The 19,287-nt window shown below is 33.4% G+C and overlaps 3 protein-coding genes across 3 annotated transcripts; 1 reads left to right on the top strand and 2 right to left on the bottom strand.

The window, feature by feature from the left end:
* Positions 1-242: 242 nt before the first annotated feature.
* On the bottom strand, positions 243-6,464 carry LOTGIDRAFT_112162 (hypothetical protein; the record flags this gene model as incomplete). The annotated part of the gene is made up of 13 exons (XM_009050583.1): positions 243-343; positions 541-624; positions 2,015-2,171; positions 2,429-2,572; positions 2,951-3,014; positions 3,343-3,433; positions 3,662-3,793; positions 4,135-4,175; positions 4,327-4,463; positions 4,743-4,891; positions 5,229-5,354; positions 5,613-5,912; positions 6,359-6,464. The coding sequence occupies 13 exons, from the start codon at positions 6,462-6,464 to the stop codon at positions 243-245; spliced, it is 1,632 nt and encodes a 543-aa protein (XP_009048831.1).
* A 925-nt stretch (positions 6,465-7,389) lies between these two features.
* On the top strand, positions 7,390-8,484 carry LOTGIDRAFT_158004 (hypothetical protein; the record flags this gene model as incomplete). The annotated part of the gene is made up of 3 exons (XM_009050582.1): positions 7,390-7,412; positions 7,591-7,804; positions 8,302-8,484. 3 exons carry the CDS (start codon positions 7,390-7,392, stop codon positions 8,482-8,484), a joined length of 420 nt encoding a protein of 139 aa, XP_009048830.1.
* Positions 8,485-11,199: 2,715 nt separating this feature from the next.
* Positions 11,200-18,942, bottom strand: LOTGIDRAFT_112226 (hypothetical protein; the record flags this gene model as incomplete). The annotated part of the gene is made up of 12 exons (XM_009050581.1): positions 11,200-11,429; positions 13,105-13,276; positions 13,557-13,679; positions 13,935-13,998; positions 14,184-14,322; positions 14,480-14,608; positions 14,858-14,898; positions 15,280-15,416; positions 16,225-16,374; positions 16,625-16,761; positions 17,314-17,604; positions 18,840-18,942. 12 exons carry the CDS (start codon positions 18,940-18,942, stop codon positions 11,200-11,202), a joined length of 1,716 nt encoding a protein of 571 aa, XP_009048829.1.
* Positions 18,943-19,287: the final 345 nt, after the last annotated feature.

The following is a 19,287-nucleotide window of genomic DNA, read 5'->3' as shown; positions in this document are numbered from 1 at the left end:
TAATCCAATAAAATACATGAGAATTTTCAAACTAAACTCTGAACTAATTAGAAATCTTAGTATAAAGGATCTTTAAGTACAAAAGGTCTGTCATAAGTAGTTTCACAAGTTAGAACTTCCAAGTACAAAAAGGTTTTTTCCCACACAAAGTTCAACTTTAAAGTACATTAATTTTGTTTTGTAAACTATGTCTAACAGTACCACATATAGCAGTCTATCACAATATATTTCAATGTCACAGTCTATTCCTGAGCCTCTTTACTAATAAATGAGGTCATGGCCGATGTTTCTGTGGGTATTTGCGTCAGTTGGACCTCTTCTTCTTGGCTTCCATCACTTGTATCTGAAAAAAGACAAAAACAAAACGGTTTGTAAAACAACTCCTACCACAATCTAACTGACAAAGCTTTTATTTCTTCTTTGAATATAAAATAAATTTCTATAAATAGTGAAATATTGTTCCCATATTGGCAAAATTCCATGGACAAAAACTGTCACTTGAGTCAGTCTTATCAGGGTAACATTTAAACACAAACTTACCATTGGTCTGAGTGTATTGTTTATGTGAGGGAGCATATAAACTCAACAATCCAATAACATACACATTCCACATACCATAAACACCTATAGATATAAAATATACCATAAACACCTATAGATATAAAATATACCATAAACACATATAGATATAATTTCATGAGTTATAAAATATACCATAAACACGTGTAGATATAAAATATATCATAAACACCTATAGATATAAAACATACCATAAACACCTATAGATATAAAACATATCATATACACCTATAGATATAAAACATACCATAAACACCTATAGATATAAAATATACCATAAACACCTGTAGATATAAAATATATCATAAACACCTATAGATATAAAATATATCATAAACACCTATAGATATAAAATATATAATAAACACATATAGATATAAAACATACCATAAACACCTGTAGATATAAAATATACCATAAATACCTATAGATATAAAATATATCATAAACACATATAGATATAAAATATATCATAAACACCTATAGATATAAAATATATAATAAACACATATAGATATAAAACATACCATAAACACCTGTAGATATAAAATATACCATAAATACCTATAGATATAAAATATATCATAAACACCTATAGATATAAAATATATAATAAACACATATAGATATAAAATATATCATAAACACCTATAGATATAAAATATATCATAAACACCTATAGATATAAAATATATCATAAACACATATAGATATAAAATATACCATAAACACCTATAGATATAAAATATATCATAAACACCTATAGATATAAAACATACCATATACACCTGTAGATATAAAATATACCATAAACACCTATAGATATAAAACATACCATAAACACCTATAGATATAAAATATACCATAAACACCTGTAGATATAAAATATATCATAAACACCTATAGATATAAAATATATCATAAACACCTGTAGATATAAAATATACCATAAACACCTGTAGATATAAAACATACCATATACACCTGTAGATATAAAACATACCATAAACACCTATAGATATAAAATATATCATATACACCTGTAGATATAAAATATACCATAAACACCTGTAGATATAAAACATACCATATACACCTGTAGATATAAAACATACCATAAACACCTATAGATATAAAATATATCATAAACACCTGTAGATATAAAATATCGTGAAAACGGGGATAAATTCTGTTGGTTGGAAAACTAAATCAATCTGATTACTATTACACTATTTAAAGGCCATAGTTTGCTATTTTTGGGGGTTGATTTGGGTCTGAACATATGTAAATAGTCTTCAGAAATACTAGAAATAAATTCCTGTTTGAGACACTTGGGTACGATTGACCAAACATGTGTGCCTTTAAGTTATTTGGTTATCCCAGCTCTTGTCTGGACAGAAGTTATACAGGGCCTCTTTTAGATAATTAGATTTACTACCTGTCAGGAAAGCACTAGAATATTCCAAACTGATTCCATCATCTCCCCACTTCCACTGACCCTCACTGACTTGACTGATGATGAAGAATATAACAGTCAATGCAGCACACAGTAGAGTTAACACCATCAAAAACTTGAACCTGAAAATCAGGCCCTGAAATAAATCATAAAGACATAATAATAGGAGTATCCAACAAAACAAATTGTAGGTTAACTTCCATCATCGTCGTTGCTTGCTTTGAGGCATGGCTGTGAAATCCAACACTGGGCCAACTCTCAGGTGTGGCATCATAACTTTTCTTACCACAAAACCTATTGTCTAGCACACAACATTTGATCTTTTCCACTGCCACAAATACCGCTAGTATTGCTTTCCATTTTCAACCATTGAGTTACAAGATACCAACTTACCAAGTAGAAGTTCTTCCTTAAGTTACTCATCTGAGGCAGAGCCGTTTTTTTAGCACTGATGTTTTTGAAGACTCTGTATATCATATAGGATAGAAACAGAAAGTAGGTACAGGCAGCTATACCAGCTAGGATAATAAAAGCCAGCTAAATTGTGGTTAAGGAAGTCATATTCACAAACTTCGTCTTATACCTTGACCCCAATAGCTGCTTTCTTGTATCACAGTGGTTTGTAAATTCAGTCATTTGATTGTACTGTAAAGAAAGGAATACAGCCAATCAGAGACCTTGACAGAAAGTCTGTGAACAACAAGCCATAATGTTTAAAGTGTGTCTGTCAAGGGCTCTGATTGGCTGAATTCTCTGGTATACAAACCAATCAAATCGCTACATTCTATGATACAACAAATGTGGCTATTGCAGTTAAGGTATAAGGCAAAATACGTAATAACAAATACTGCAAGGCCTGGATGCAGGTCGAAAAGATGCGTTTCAAATTCTGACATGTTTCAAAGTAAAGGATACTGCAAGCTGAGTACCAGTTTCTGACACCCAGATAGTGTAGAATGGATTTGCCAACTGCATCCCTCTGAAAATACACCAAAAAAATGCATTTTACCTTCATAAATATCAAAATCTCGTATCAGATAGTAAGAAAACGAAATGAAGGGATGGAGTTTTACATCTTATCCTAATTTTGACAGGACAGCATACTCTCTTTTCGATTTCCAACTGTCGAGGAATCTTCAATGTGCACAGCCTGTAGAGACACTTTTTTCATGTCAAAATATTATAAGAGATATCAGAAATATTAAAAGGAGATAATAGACATGCAACTTCAATGATAATCAAAATTCTGAATTAAGAAAGTTAGGGCCTGTAATTCCCTTGAGGTATTATCATTATTGTTGACTTACTTTTCACACATTTCAAATACAAACATACAAACACAACCAAATACAACTGATGTTAGATGTTTCCAATAACTTCTCAGGTTATTCTTTGGTACTGAATCCTGAAAGAAATGGTGGAATAGTGGTAATCAAATGAACTGGTGTTTCTCAAACAAGTTTTGGTGAAACTGAGGTAAACAAAGGGAGTTTTTAGCAATACTTTTCAGCACATTATTGGGTAATGCAGGTTTAAAACCACTTATTGACAATAAAAAAGAGATCCAAGGTAAGAGGAGATACGACGCATCATGCATGGAGGAGAGGGGAAGGAATTTAAGAGAACCTACCATAATGTGTTCACCAGCAAATATCATCCAGAATGAGAGAAGAGTGGCATAGAAAGCACCTTGTCTTATATCTGATAGTATACTCATCCAAGGTAGATTAAACCAGAGGGTGAACCATTCTAGGGGACCTGAAAATATACACCAAAATTTGAGAAACAAGAATCAAGGTTTGATTGGTTTATGAAAAATACCAAAAACAATAGAATCTTGAAGCCATTTTCATTTAACGAATATTTGTTTAAAGCTACAATGTGTTTCTATAAAAAAAAAATACAATTAAAGTTTATCTTATAGTTGTAAAAAGTTAACAAGTGTTACATCAAACTTACATCAAAAACGATCAAAAGATAAGGTACTGTTTGAAAACTAATTGAGTGAACTAATTGAGCTCCAAAGGGCATTGCAAAAACTGGTGATAATACATCTAAGTTTAATACAATACACGACTGAATGTTAAAATAATACTTACAATTCATGATAGACAACACAATACCTAGAGTTAACAAGGTCCTGAAAATAAAAATCTTATATAAGATATCTAAAGCCACAAAATTGATAACCTGCTATAGGTGTTTATCTCAGCTCAACATTGGCTTATGTATACTTAGTCTTCTAGATCTAGGCTTTAGATTTAGATCAACAAATGCTCAGTCTCACTTACCTTTCCAATAAGTTTGGTTGTCTACTGAGTAGCTTAACTCTTCTCCAGAACCACACCAGAACAGCAATAATAACAGGAAACATCGTGGTCTTCAGTGAAAACCAAACTTTGGTAAATCCTCCATTTTGAAATATTGTCTGAAGTGTAATTTTAAAACTTTCAGTAATTCTTGGCAGTTTCCATTAAACTACCAGTAAATGTACCTCAATTATGAATGGAAGATTTCATTGTGTATTCTTGGGCTGAAAGCATTTTACCAAGTGATAGTAATATTGTAACCTGAATATAGTCCATAGTTTTAAAGCCTTTCGAGGATAATTCTGACACTTACTTAAAGCTAGAAATATTTAATAATGTATTTTCATTTAATGTGCAGGTGCAATGTAAGGTAGAATAAGACACTATAAGGTACTTACAATAATGTGAATATCTTTAATTGTTCCCAGGCCTAAATTAACATCTTTAGATTGATAAACAGGAAGTCTTATATTGATAAGGTAATAATCATAATGAACACTTCCTAATTCAAAAAATGACAACAATTCACATCTATAGTAATCATCTTCTTCTACCTAGAATATGAAATGATGTTGATATCATAACCAAGTATCATATTTAAGGGACAGGTTAGTCATCCATTTGACCGATCGTACCTTAGTCTCAGAAACCACAATTTCTTTGAGTCTCTGCCACATATAGAAAATTATATGAAAATAGTAAGTGGAACTTCTAGTTTGAGGTATTTTTAAAGGAATAATGCAATTTTCGTACATTTCTAGTATTTCTGAAGACTATTTACATATTATATTCAAGACAAAAATTAACCCCCATACCAAGTATAATTCTAGACAAAAATGAAACAGAAAGCAATCAATTCAAGACATTGAAAAAATCTTGCATACTTACCCGATCTGTGTCACAGCGTAATGGTCTATCTTCATGTGTCGAGATTAATTCCTTCCAATCTGATTCATTATCCTGTTGATTTCTATAACCCAGTCTCACCTCCATTCTCATTGTAGCATTGGCTTCTATAAATATACATAAATGAATTGAATTCATAATTTGTTTAATCCATCAAACTTTTTTTTTTATTTTAGAAGGATTCTGTTGTATAGTTATGATACCAGGTAAGTCCACTGATGAATATAAATACCGATACTCTTATTGGTCAGGTATGAGAATTCAAACTTTTTATGTTCATTTTAAGAGGCATTAAGAGGATTAACAGTATAGCTTCGAAGGTGTCTTCATTTGTGGTATTTCTACCTACTTAGTAACAGGACTATACTTACTGAGAGGATTGTTATCATGGTGTTCGATATCCATCTGTATGACAGTCAGCATATTCTGAAACCATCGCGACATATTCAGTTGTTTATTTTCTCTAGGATAGGGCAGCCATAAGGAAAACACCACCATACTGGCTTCAATGCGTTTATCATTAACCACTGGATTGCTCAAATCATCTATCTGATCACAGGCATGTAAGCCACGTGGAATATACCATTTCTTTTCATGTGCATAAACATGTTTATCATAACATTTAGTCGTTAACATGTTCATAACACTTGAAGGAGCAGGGGCTGTAAGGAAAAAAGTAAATAATAATAACTAAAAATCACAGCGGAAAGACATGAAGCTTATCAATAATTAGTAGTCTATATAGGCTTATGATATTTAATACAGTACCGTTTATAAGATTTCACGATGAGAAAACCAATGGAATGAAATCCCCGAGATAAGAATTGGAAGGCTTATCGTTCTTTTAACAAATCGAACTCTAATTGATTATTTTTACTTTAGGACTACCTAAATTGGATTATCAGCATCAAAACAAAAGTCTAATGAAAGTCTCTGAATGTTTTTTGTCTGAATAAATCTCTAAATAAGTCTCAATAAACTTTTTTTACTCGTTATGTTGTTAAAAGGCATGCAATATCCCCCAGAGCTATTAAAGTTGTCGGCAAGATCAAAGAAAACATCAAAAAATAAAAATGGGATCGAGAGAAGATGACGAATCAATACAAACCTACAAGTCCACCAATCAAGAAGAAAACAAACAGAAGCAGAAGCAGAGAAACTGCCAAAATGGACAGTTTTCTGTTGCTCAGAGTCTCAAGAACAACTCCTCCCATTTTGAAGAAAATTCGTAGCGAAAATTTGCGTAGAAAATAAAATTGTCTTCATAAAAAGCCAGACAAACTTGTCGACCCCACACAGCGCCACCTAGATAATTAAAGGGAGCTGTTATTGAGCGAAAAAATTCCGAAACAAATCGCTAATATTTCTCCTATTTGAAAACCTAGAGTAATTTCTATCTATCTATGATTTTATGAAAAATATCATTACTCCAAGGTATTATATCTTGTAACATTTTATTCATAATAAATACCCCTTTGTTTTTTTCAGGAAACAATGATTTCTCATTAAAGGGACATTACTCCTCTTAACAGATTTTAGCAGAAGACAAAAACTGAATTTTATAGTGAATTTCAGGTTTTTCAGCACTTAAATTGAATTTGAAACAGAATTGATACTTCTTAACATATTGTAAGGTCTGATTATGATCTAATTTATCGTGTTAGTTATAAGGCTACCAGTGGCGGAGCCAAAGGGGGAGGGGGACCGAGGGAGCAGCCGCAAAAATCTCATAACAAGGTTAGAAATTCGGGCAATCTCAGATATTTACCACCCTCTCTAAAACAGATTCTGCCAACTCAAAAAGTTTTGGACTAATTCATGCTCCTAGATTAAGATATTCAATGTTTCACGTCTAATTGTTTATCCATTATAATTACAGATTGTATGATGGACGGGGTAGAAATTGATGGAGATCCTGTAGAATCACATGATCTAGTTCACAATACTAACAACAATAACCACAGTGAAGTTGACGTCGCACAGCAAACGACATCGACCAATAACAGTGAGGATCATAGGTAGATGTTGTTTATTAGTGATATAAAAATCTTAAACTGCTCCGCTGTCAACTGCACTTCAATGGGTCAATAGCCCAGAGTATGTACAGGGGTAGACCCCTATAAAGAAAAAAAGATTAAAATGACAAAACGAAATTGGGAAAGGTGATTTTTAAAATTTGTTGAAGCTTGACGTGGTTAGTAGGGCCTATATGGGTTGGTATTAATATCACTATCTGGTCATAACGGATCTGGTCACGCAATACACTTCAAGATTAACCACCAGCCCAACACCAGATAGTCCTGTGGTTCTATTTGTTGCTGTATCGTTATTTTATTCCAGTATGCAACAGGATATGTTTAACAATTCTTCTAGCAGTTCTAACCAACTGAGTATCCCTCATACAGACCCCTTCCCAGAGAAAGTGGTCATATCGTCTGAAATAAACCGCGATAGCCTGTCCACTGCAGCCCAGCAAATTATTGATGATTTAAACGCTAAAAGGAAACAAGACACACAGTTGCTGATAGATCTCAAAAAGGCATTGGAGAAACAGGTATGATTTGCCATTTGAGAGTAACCGATAAATTAGCATACCAAAGTCAATGCATGTGCAATAGGCAAATAGCATACGGGCCCAGGCATTATTATGTACATGGATATTTTATATGATCGAGAGTAACATAATAGATAATTACTATATTCTTTCTTTTATGTTGTGTATTGGAAAGCAAAACTGGCCGAAATCTCTGAGTACGCGTCCATCTATTAGCATGGGTTTCGATCACAGCATAACAAAGGTTTTGTACGGTAGAGATACATACTGCAGATTTTGAAACGGTTGGTCAATACAAAATTTAGATCTTGCGCCAAGGGGTTCCCACGCATTGCAACGTTTGCAGGGTTTCATCAATACGTGGTTCATGACCCCTACTAGCAAAGCACAGGCAGAGATTATAGTACATTTCATCGCGTGGCGTGTCATTATTTTTTCTAATAGGCTTTTGTTATTTTTTTAATTTTTAATTTTAGTATGAATTGTTTATTTTCCAGACAGAGAAAGTGTACAAAGCAACCGAACAACATTTATTTGCCGTGTATGATAAACAAGGCAAGATCGTCCAGGACAAGATACAACAGCTATTTTCTATAATTGATAATATTTCTAAACTTGAAACCGAATTGAAGGAGTTTAAACAGGCTTTACAGATTCTATACCAGGACATGAAAGACTGAAACTGTGTTTACATTTTGTTTTAACTTTGCAGAGAAAAGTGTGCTCAGAGAAAAAAAAAGTTATTTGTAAATAACCGAATCCGAAATTGTTTGTGGCCATCAGTCTCAATTTTGCAATTGTGAACGATTTGAAAGTGAGGGTCAAAAAGTTTCGAACAAGGGGCCAAATTCACCGGTTCATTTTGTTCTGACTGACTATGTACATATTAGACTTGTTATAAAATATTGTTATGATATCAATGCCTGTTTTAATGGTATAAAACCATAAAAGTTGTCCAGTGTTTATAATAGGGGTTTTTATTAGTATTTTGGACGCAGTGGCGGGAAGTGGGGGGTTGCACACAATATGTGTCAGAATTCACCAAATCAATAAAAATACACACATTAAGGTTGAGCATCAAGATCAGATCCCAATTACCCAGCGATAGGCCAGTCTTCCAGTCTCACAATACAAACAAAATACAGACCCCGATTACCCAGCGATAGGCCAATCTTCCAGTCTCACAATACAAACAAAATACAGATCCCAATTACCCAGCGATAGGCCAATCTTCCAGTCTCACAATACAAACAAAATACAGACTCCGATTACCCAACGATAGGCCAATCTTCCAGTCTCACAATACAAACAAAATACAGACCCCGATTACCCAACGATAGGCCAGTCTTCCAGTCTCACAATACAAACAAAATACAGACTCCGATTACCCAGCGATAGGCCAATCTTCCAGTCTCACAATACAAACAAAATACAGACCCCGATTACCCAACGATAGGCCAGTCTTCCAGTCTCACAATACAAACAAAATACAGACCCCGATTACCCAGCGATAGGCCAATCTTCCAGTCTCACAATACAAACAAAATACAGACCCCGATTACCCAACGATAGGCCAATCTTCCATATTCACAATACAAACCAACTACAGACCCCGATTACCCAGCGATAGGCCAATCTTCCAGTCTCACAATACAAACCAAATACAGATCACAATTACCCAGCGATAGGCCAATCGTCCAGTCTCACAATACAAACAAAATACAGACCCCGATTACCCAACGATAGGCCAATCTTCCATATTCACAATACAAACCAACTACAGACCCCGATTACCCAGCGATAGGCCAATCTTCCAGTCTCACAATACAAACAAAATACAGACCCCGATTACCCAACGATAGGCCAGTCTTCCAGTCTCACAATACAAACCAAATACAGATCCCAATTACCCAGCGATAGGCCAATCGTCCAGTCTCACAATACAAACAAAATACAGACCCCGATTACCCAACGATAGGCCAGTCTTCCAGTCTCACAATACAAACCAAATACAGATCCCAATTACCCAGCGATAGGCCAGTCTTCCAGTCTCACAATACAAACAAAATACAGATCCCAATTACCCAACGATAGGCCAATCTTCCAGTCTCACAATACAAACAAAATACAGATCCCGATTACCCAGCGATAGGCCAATCTTCCAGTCGCACAATACAAACAAAATACAGACCCCGATTACCCAACGATAGGCCAATCTTCCAGTCTCACAATACAAACAAAATACAGACCCCGATTACCCAGCGATAGGCCAATCTTCCAGTCTCACAATACAAACAAAATACAGATCCCAATTACCCAGCGATAGGCCAGTCTTCCAGTCTCACAATACAAACAAAATACAGAATAATACAATAAACAATTATAAATGACATGGAACTATGTTCTTTAAAATACACGATAGAAAATTATATAAGCAGTCAAGTAATCGAAGCATGATAATGATAATGTACGACTTATTCTGTATATAAAAAATGTACGAACTATATACAAAAATAGTAATGTAAATTTAGATCCCCTTTACAGCTGTATGGGGTTATCTGTCTCTGCTAATTCAGTAAAGAACAATCGAGCATTCGGAATAAATTGAGCACCCCTCCTTTAATAGTTGAAATCGGCAAGGTATTTATTATATAGGCTGATTCTGGTAAAAAAAAACTTTTCCATAAATACATTCTGAAAGGCACTGTCCACCTCAACTGCCAAATGTTACCAGATAAGTACACTTCCATAACTTGTATCTGAATCAAGACAAAAAAAAGTTTGGTCAAATAATATACTCTATCCGATTCTGAGCTACAAACATGTTTTTTTTATAAACGACCAAATGGTTTACTGTCCCCTTAAATCAAAGAATGAATTTCATTGCCAGTACAAAATTACAAAGGCATTAAAGATGGGGATTTGACAGTTCGTCGTGTTATTTGCTATTTATCAGTTGTCTTTAATTGAATTTACTATAATATAATACACGGCTGAGGATTTTTATGTTATCTAAAACCCCCAACCAGAGAGATCTTCACAGAGAGAGGGTCTTAAATGTTATATAAACATTGAAGTGTTTTATTTCACTTTTATTTTAAGAGAAACAATAAATAAATATGAAATAAGGGGAGCAACTCGTGCCTGCAAGACTCGGTAACTTCAGTGACCAGTGAGCTAGACTCTTTATTTTTTTAAGTTGAAACTTCTATCACAATATAGAGGAACTTGCAATAATCGCTTATAAACCATGAACGGTGAAAGGTAATGTTAAGTTTCTAAGGTTAAACAAGGCAATCCCTGTAAGAGGTGCAACTAGTCCATTCAAAGCTCGTAAGTTCTGTACGCGATCAGTGAGCTTCACCATCTACTAGACAAATTATTGAAATGTTGGACTAAACGAGTGTGTGAGGAAACATACGAGCTGTAAAAATAGAGATATAAAACCTCGCCAGAACATAAGAATGGCCGAGAACGTCCATTCCTTGTGATTTAATATTTATTATGATGATATTTTCAGAACGGTACATCACTTCAAGAAATCTCAACTTACCATACGGTTTATGTGGGGGAGCATATAAACTCAACAATCCAATAACATACACATTCCACATACCATAAACACCTATAGATATAAAATATATAATAAACACATATAGATATAAAACATACCATAAACACCTGTAGATATAAAATATACCATAAATACCTATAGATATAAAATATATCATAAACACATATAGATATAAAATATATCATAAACACCTATAGATACAAAATATACCATAAACACCTGTAGATATAAAATATACCATAAACACCTGTAGATATAAAACATACCATAAACACCTATAGATATAAAATATACCATAAACACCTGTAGATATAAAATATATCATAAACACCTATAGATATAAAACATACCATAAACACCTATAGATATAAAATATACCATAAACACCTGTAGATATAAAACATAAAATATACACCTATAGATATAAAACATACCGTAAACACCTGTAGATATAAAACATACCATAAACACCTATATATATAAAACATACCATAAACACCTATATATATAAAACATACCATAAACACCTATAGATACAAAATATACCATAAACACCTGTAGATATAAAATATACCATAAACACCTGTAGATATAAAACATACCATAAACACCTATAGATATAAAATATACCATAAACACCTGTAGATATAAAATATATCATAAACACCTATAGATATAAAACATACCATAAACACCTATAGATATAAAATATACCATAAACACCTGTAGATATAAAACATACCATAAACACCTATGGATATAAAATATACCATAAACACCTGTAGATATAAAATATATCATAAACACCTATAGATATAAAACATACCATAAATACCTATAGATATAAAATATACCATAAACACCTGTAGATATAAAACATACCATATACACCTATAGATATAAAACATACCATAAACACCTATAGATATAAAATATATCATAAACACCTATAGATATAAAACATATCATAAACACCTATAGATATAAAATATATCATAAACACCTATAGATATAAAACATACCATAAACACCTGTAGATATAAAATATATCATAAACACCTATAGATATAAAACATATGATAAACACCTATAGATATAAAATATATCATAAACACCTATAGATATAAAACATACCATAAACACCTATAGATATAAAACATACCATAAACACCTATAGATATAAAACATATCATAAACACCTGTAGATATAAAATATATCATAAACACCTATAGATATAAAACATACCATAAACACCTATAGATATAAAACATACCATAAACACCTATAGATATAAAACATACCATATACACCTATAGCACTTTAAGTAGCTCTGCCTTTTGCCTCATTTTAAAAACTAGCAAGTGGTGAAGATGATTTGTTTGAGGTAGTGAATTTAATAGAAGATATAGATCAATAAGGTTTTAGCATCATTGAGATGGCTCTTGGAACATAGTTACATATCGATTGGGGCCGAAATACGACATTTTAAATAGCGAACGATTTGTTGAGTTCAGTATGGTTCTAGGGATTGAGATGACACTTATCATATAGCTACATATCAATCTGGACCCTATAATTGGACACTTCATTAGCGAATGATTTGTTATGAAATGCAAATTAAAATTGACACGACCAACGCTACTCAATTTTGAATTGAACTCTTTTAGTTACTCCAGCTCTTGTCCCTGTTTTATGAAGAAATTAAGATCCAAGATAAATTCATACCTGTCAGGAGAGAACTTGTATATTGTAAACTGATTCCATCATCTCCCCACTTCCACTGACCCTCACTGATTTGACTGATAATGAAGAATATAACAGTCAATGCAGTACACAGTAGAGTTAACACCATCAAAAACTTGAAAATGAAAAAAAAAATACGAGAATCAACAAACTTCTTCTTGTTTTTCCTTTGCCAGTACAGTGGAATTAGCATCAGTGACGTTTCTACGGAAGAACCAGAAAAAAGGGCTTCCCATCGTTGTCCCCCAATTTCAATTTTTATCTTTTTCCACAGTGAAAAAATTGCCTGTACTTTGGAGTTCTGTAATGTTAGTCATAGACAAGGCAGGAATACTGTTGTTCACATGACCTTAGTATCTTCAACATCGAAGTCTGTATTAACTGATTTTGGTTGATCTGATACACACAGATATGGACCTCTCACACAAACTTACCAAGAGGCAGTTTTTCCTTGTCGGAGATTGAGCACGGGTGTTTTTGAAGACTTTGTATATCATATAGGATAGAAACAGGAAGTAGATACAGGCAGCTATTATAGATATGATTATAAAGGCCAGCTAAATGTTGGTTAAGAAGTTATATTTACAGATCTAATGATTGTTCTGTAATATATCAAACGATCCTGCTAAACTTATAACCCAATAAATTATAAATTCTGAAATATTTATGACACAATAATAAGACTTTCATTCTTTCCTTAAATGAAAATATTTCTCAGATTAGAAGACGTGTCAAGATAAATCTGTTATATGTACAGGAATTTGGCATTTTAACCATCTCCCTCTCGATGGAATATTCAAGAAAAAGGATACAGCAACACGAGTTCCAGTTTCTGTCACCCAAATAGTGTGGAATGGATTTTTCAACTGCATACCCCTGAAAGTATACAAAAGAGCCCATTCAGAACATTTAATGATGGCGATCTAATAAAAACACATATCTAAATGTTTCAAAGAGTTTCCCAATTCATGATCTCAGACAATTTCTGTTCAAATAATGGTTATTATAGAAAGCTAGACAAATGAGTAGACGGTACAAGAATATGAATAGGGTTAACTCACTTTTCACTCAGTTCAAAAATAAGAATACAGAGACAACCAAATACAACTGATGTTACAGATTTCCAATAACTTTTCGGGTTATTCTTTTGTGTTGAATCCTGAAAAAAAAAATAACTATGAGTTAGGGGCACAGAATTGTCTAATAGGGCTCCTAAGTCATTCTCTAGCATCCCTATTGGGCCAGGCCAGTTCTGGATGAGGTGGGGCATGCCCTACATAGCTACATTTAGATTAACCACAGTGTCGCCAGGTTAACTAATATAGAAAAGCAGAGTAAAAAAAATAGTCAAGAGAACCTACCATGTGTTCACCAGCAAATATCATCCAGAATGAGAGAAGAGTGGCATAGAAAGCACCTTGTCTTATATCTGATAGTATACTCATCCAAGGTAGATTAAACCAGAGGGTCAACCATTCTACAGGAACTGGAAATATATTACACAAATTATCTATTTTGTAAATTAAAGAAACAAAAATTAAAAAAAAAACATGTTTCAACCCTCATGTGATATGAAATGCTAATTTAGAAAACAAACCCATTGTTCTCAATGAATGAGATTAGTGGGTTAAGGTCCCTTCCGCGGGAATATCTTTTTTTAACATTATGCTTTCCTTAGAGGTAGGACTAAGGGCTTGGTTCAAACTGATAGAATTAAGTGTTATATATTACTTACAATTCATGATAGACAACACAATACCTAGAGTTAACAAGGTCCTGAAAGTAAAAACCTTTATAATCATATGAAATTTGGAGTTGGTTTGTCTTGCACTTTCCTTTAAGTAAGTTTCATGTTTAAGTAAATATTTCACCATGTTTATCAAATAGATATAAAGGGACAGCCTGGCTGTAAAGAAGGTGGCATGCTTCTAAACTTTGTGGATTCAAAAATTAACAGTGAAATACATCTTAAAATGAATCAAATCATACCAATACTGGCTAGGCTAATTAGAGGCATTTGATATTAGTCAAAAGCATAACTTAAAAACCTTTCATCAAATTATACCCAAATAACAAGTTTCATTATGATCGGTTAAATACTACACGCCATATTTGACGAGTAGAGGGCTCATTCTGTCTCCAGACTCATTGACTTACCTCTCCAATAAGTTTGGTTGTCTACTGAGTAGCTTGACTCTTCTCCAGAACCACACGAGAACAACAATAATAACAGGAAACATAGCAGTCTTCAGTGAAAACCAAACTTTAGTAAATCCTCCATTTTGAAATATTGTCTGAAAATTACATTTAAAATTCATAATTGAAGGACAAGGATTATTGAAGTTCACTTTTTGTCCTCTTCTCAGTTTGTCAAGGACAAGTAATAGTCTTATCGGGGGGTAAAGTAAATATTTATAAAAATAGTTTCATTTAATTTGCATGTCAAATGTAAGGGGTTATGTCTCATTAGTTAGACGTCTCATTAGTTAAACGTAGCATTAATTATACGTCCGATTAGTTAGACGTCACCTTAATTAGTTAAACGTCACATTAATAAGACGTCACATCAGTTAGACGTCTTATTAGTTACACGTTCCATTAGTTAGACGTCACATTAGTAAGACGTCACATTAGTTATACGTCCCATTAACTAGTTAGACGTCCCATTAGTTAAACGTAGCATTAATTAGACGTCCGATTAGTTAGACGTCACATTAATTAGTTAAACGTCACATTAGTCACATTAGTTATACGTCCCATTAACTAGTTAGACGTCCCATTAATTAGACGTCCCATTAGTTAGACGTTGTCAGACATCTTTAATTATGCAAATAAGAATATACCTACCAGTGGCTCAACTACCTCAGGGACTTGTTGAACCAAGTCCTCGAGTCCCACCTCTACGGGACCTCCACCCCAAGAAACATTGCAGGAGAGTATATGTTAAAAAAAACAATTCTCTGGGGAGGGACCCCAACCCAATAAAGTCCACAGGCCCCAGCTCATCTAATTCAGTCAATGATACCTACAGTTGTGTGGATCAATCCCAATTCTATTAAGGTGCTGAGTAGGGACAGGGGACTCACAGCATAATGTACTTACAATAATATGAATATCTTGAATCGTTCCCAGACCTAAATTAACATCTTTAGGTTGATAAACAGGTAGGTGTATATTGATTAGGTAATAATCATAATGAACACTTCCTAATTCAAAAAATGACAACAATTCACATCTATAGTAATCATCTTCCTCTATCTGAAATAAATAACGATAAAACAGTCTGGTACGAATAGTTGGATATCTTAATCAATACGTGTACTGTATCTTTATGAATCGATGAATGATTTTGATTCAATATTTCCCAAAAGTCATGCCAAGTCGGCAAACTTAAGTCGGTTCCTTAACAACAGATTCAGACATTCAGAAATTGCCAATAAAACGATTGCGATTTCTCTCATATTTTCTCTCACAACTTTACTGCTTTAGTTGAGAGTGAGACCTCTTTTCTTACCCCATCTGTGTCACAGCGTAATGGTCTATCTTCTTGTGTCGAGATCAATTCCTTCCAATCTGATTCATTATCCTGTTGATTTCTATAACCCAGTCTCACCTCCATTCTCATTGTAGCATTGGCTTCTATAAATAGACATATTAAAACATCTTAAATAGGTCAAGGTTTTACGAACCCCGTCTAATACCTTGACCTAATACCTTGATTATCATTAGGCACTGATGTTATTGTATCACGATAGTTTGTAAATACAACAATTTGATTGCACTGTACTCACTTAATTCACATCATTTTCACAATGTCAAGCTATTAGTAACTTCATTTACTGCATTTGCCGCTATTCTTATACCACTGGATGCAGCGATTTGATTGTATTGTATACCAGTGAAAACAGCCAATCAGAGTCCTCGAAAGAAAGGCTGTTGTAAACATTATGGCTTTCTGTCGTTGTCTCTAATTGGGTGTATTTGCTAATCCAATCTCTTCATTTACAAATTTCCATGATACAAGAATGGTGACTATTTCAGTCAGGTACGAAGCTCGTAATAGTTTGACTTTGTGAAGATGGATGCACATAAGCTATAACAATACATTTATCTTGTTTTTTATATGTAAATCAAAATGTCAGATTTTCATTTCGTAAACTACTAAACTACTATGGATAACTGCAAACTTACTGAGAGGATTATTACTATGGTGTTCAATATCCATCCGTAGAACAGTCAGCATATTCTGAAACCATCGCGACATACTAAATTGTCTACCCTCTCTAGGGTATGGCATCCACAAAGCAAACACCACCATATTGGCATCAATACGTTTATCAATAACCATTGGATTGCTTAAATCATCTATCTGATCACAGGCATGCAAGCCACGTGGAATATACCATTTCTTTTCATGTGCATAAACATGTTTATCATAACATTTAGTCATTAACATGTTCATTACACTCGAAGGAGCAGGTGCTGAAAGAAAATAATAAATTAACAGAATCTGTACTATGTCAAAAGTTCTCACTGCAAAGTTAGCTTTCAATTCAATTATTTTTGGATATGAATAAGCTGAGATGAATAAGCTTTTTGTCCGATTATGAAAGCTTAAAATGAATGGTTGGAATAAAAATGAATCACTAAAATAATATATCCTTCCTTGAGCAACTCAGACATTTGGCAGTGTACCCATCAACTGCCTACCGAAGAGATCCGGCGCAGAAGATAGGATGGATTGGGCACAACCTGATTAACCGAGCCATTACTATCATCAGACAGACTTTGTCAGGTTTATCAAGATCTGGCTAGTGCTGACATCTGGCTTTTTTTAATACGGGGTTGTTTTTAACTTTAAGAGACTTGTCACCTATTCTATTAAAGTATTTGAGCTTTGTGGCCCCCGTCCATGGAGTTATATATACACAGTAATATTAGAATTATTCTATATATTGATCACTATTTTAACAGTGAAAATATTTTGTTGTTTGTAATATTATATTTTGTATAAAGATTAATCATATTGCTAATGTGTTGCTGTGTTTAGGTTAAATACTAGCTGACCTAGTTATTCACCAATATAACTGCTATTTTATTTTACACCTTACCTTTGCTAATTTTATTGAATACTTCAATTGTCTACCTCATTGCTTTCCCATTGCGAGAGCAGCGAAGCGTATGACAGATTTGTGCAATTCAAATTTAAGATACATATTATTTTCTCGATCTTTAAAGATGCGTTTATACTTATTTGTCAAATTAAGTAAACCAATTTATTAATTGGCGTTTCTAATGAATTATCATGTATTCTTAATCATATTATTATGTTTTTATTGCATATAATTTTAACTAATCATTAATGTCCATGTAAGTACAGTCTGGATAAACAAAAAAAAAAGACTTTTTGACCTTTTTTGATCGGTCACTCATTGGAATTCTGCTGGTAATTCTCTTCTAATTTAGCTGATTATGAATTAATTATGGAGATGTGAGATAAACTGGTATTTTTTCAAGTCATGAGAACACTTCTACTTTCTATTCACATAAGTATTATAAGTATTCATAAATGAAAGTAAGGGAACCCATCTTTAACATGCAGTAAAAAGACATACGAAGACTATGGCAGCGTCCACAGAGCTATTTTGTCGATAAAACTCATCCAAAGAAAATAAAATTGCGAGTCGGAGAAAGAAATATGACAATTCCATACAAACCTACAAGTCCACCAATTAAGAAGAAAGCTATAAAAAGCAGGAACACAGTAACGGCCAAAATGGACAGTTTTCTGATATTCCAGGTTTTAAGAACTACTCCCATTTTGAAGAAAATTCGTAACTTTGAGTTGAAAATGAAATTGTCTTCTATTAAAAAAAAGAGATTTTACTTGTCGGCGTTTTACAACGCCACGTGGATTTAAAACACTTTTACGCATGAATAATGCAATAGTGCAAATAGGTGGTGTTGTTAAGAAAGGTATTAATGCATTCAAAAAGTAATGTAGGCCTACAGTATACACATATTTTGTAAGTCAAGAATGGAGTAAACCACAACAGTAACAGTATATTCTAGTGCTGGCACGATATGCCGGTGAATCGATGTATCGCGATACGACATTCCACGATACGCGTATCGTATCTCGACGTCATGTATCGATACTTGGCG

The sequence above is a fragment of the Lottia gigantea genome (genome assembly GCF_000327385.1).
Source record: "Lottia gigantea unplaced genomic scaffold LOTGIsca_15, whole genome shotgun sequence".
Classification (NCBI taxonomy): Eukaryota; Metazoa; Mollusca; class Gastropoda; family Lottiidae; genus Lottia; species Lottia gigantea.
Note: the sequence above shows the minus strand (reverse complement) of the source record. Positions and strands in the feature narration are given on the sequence as shown.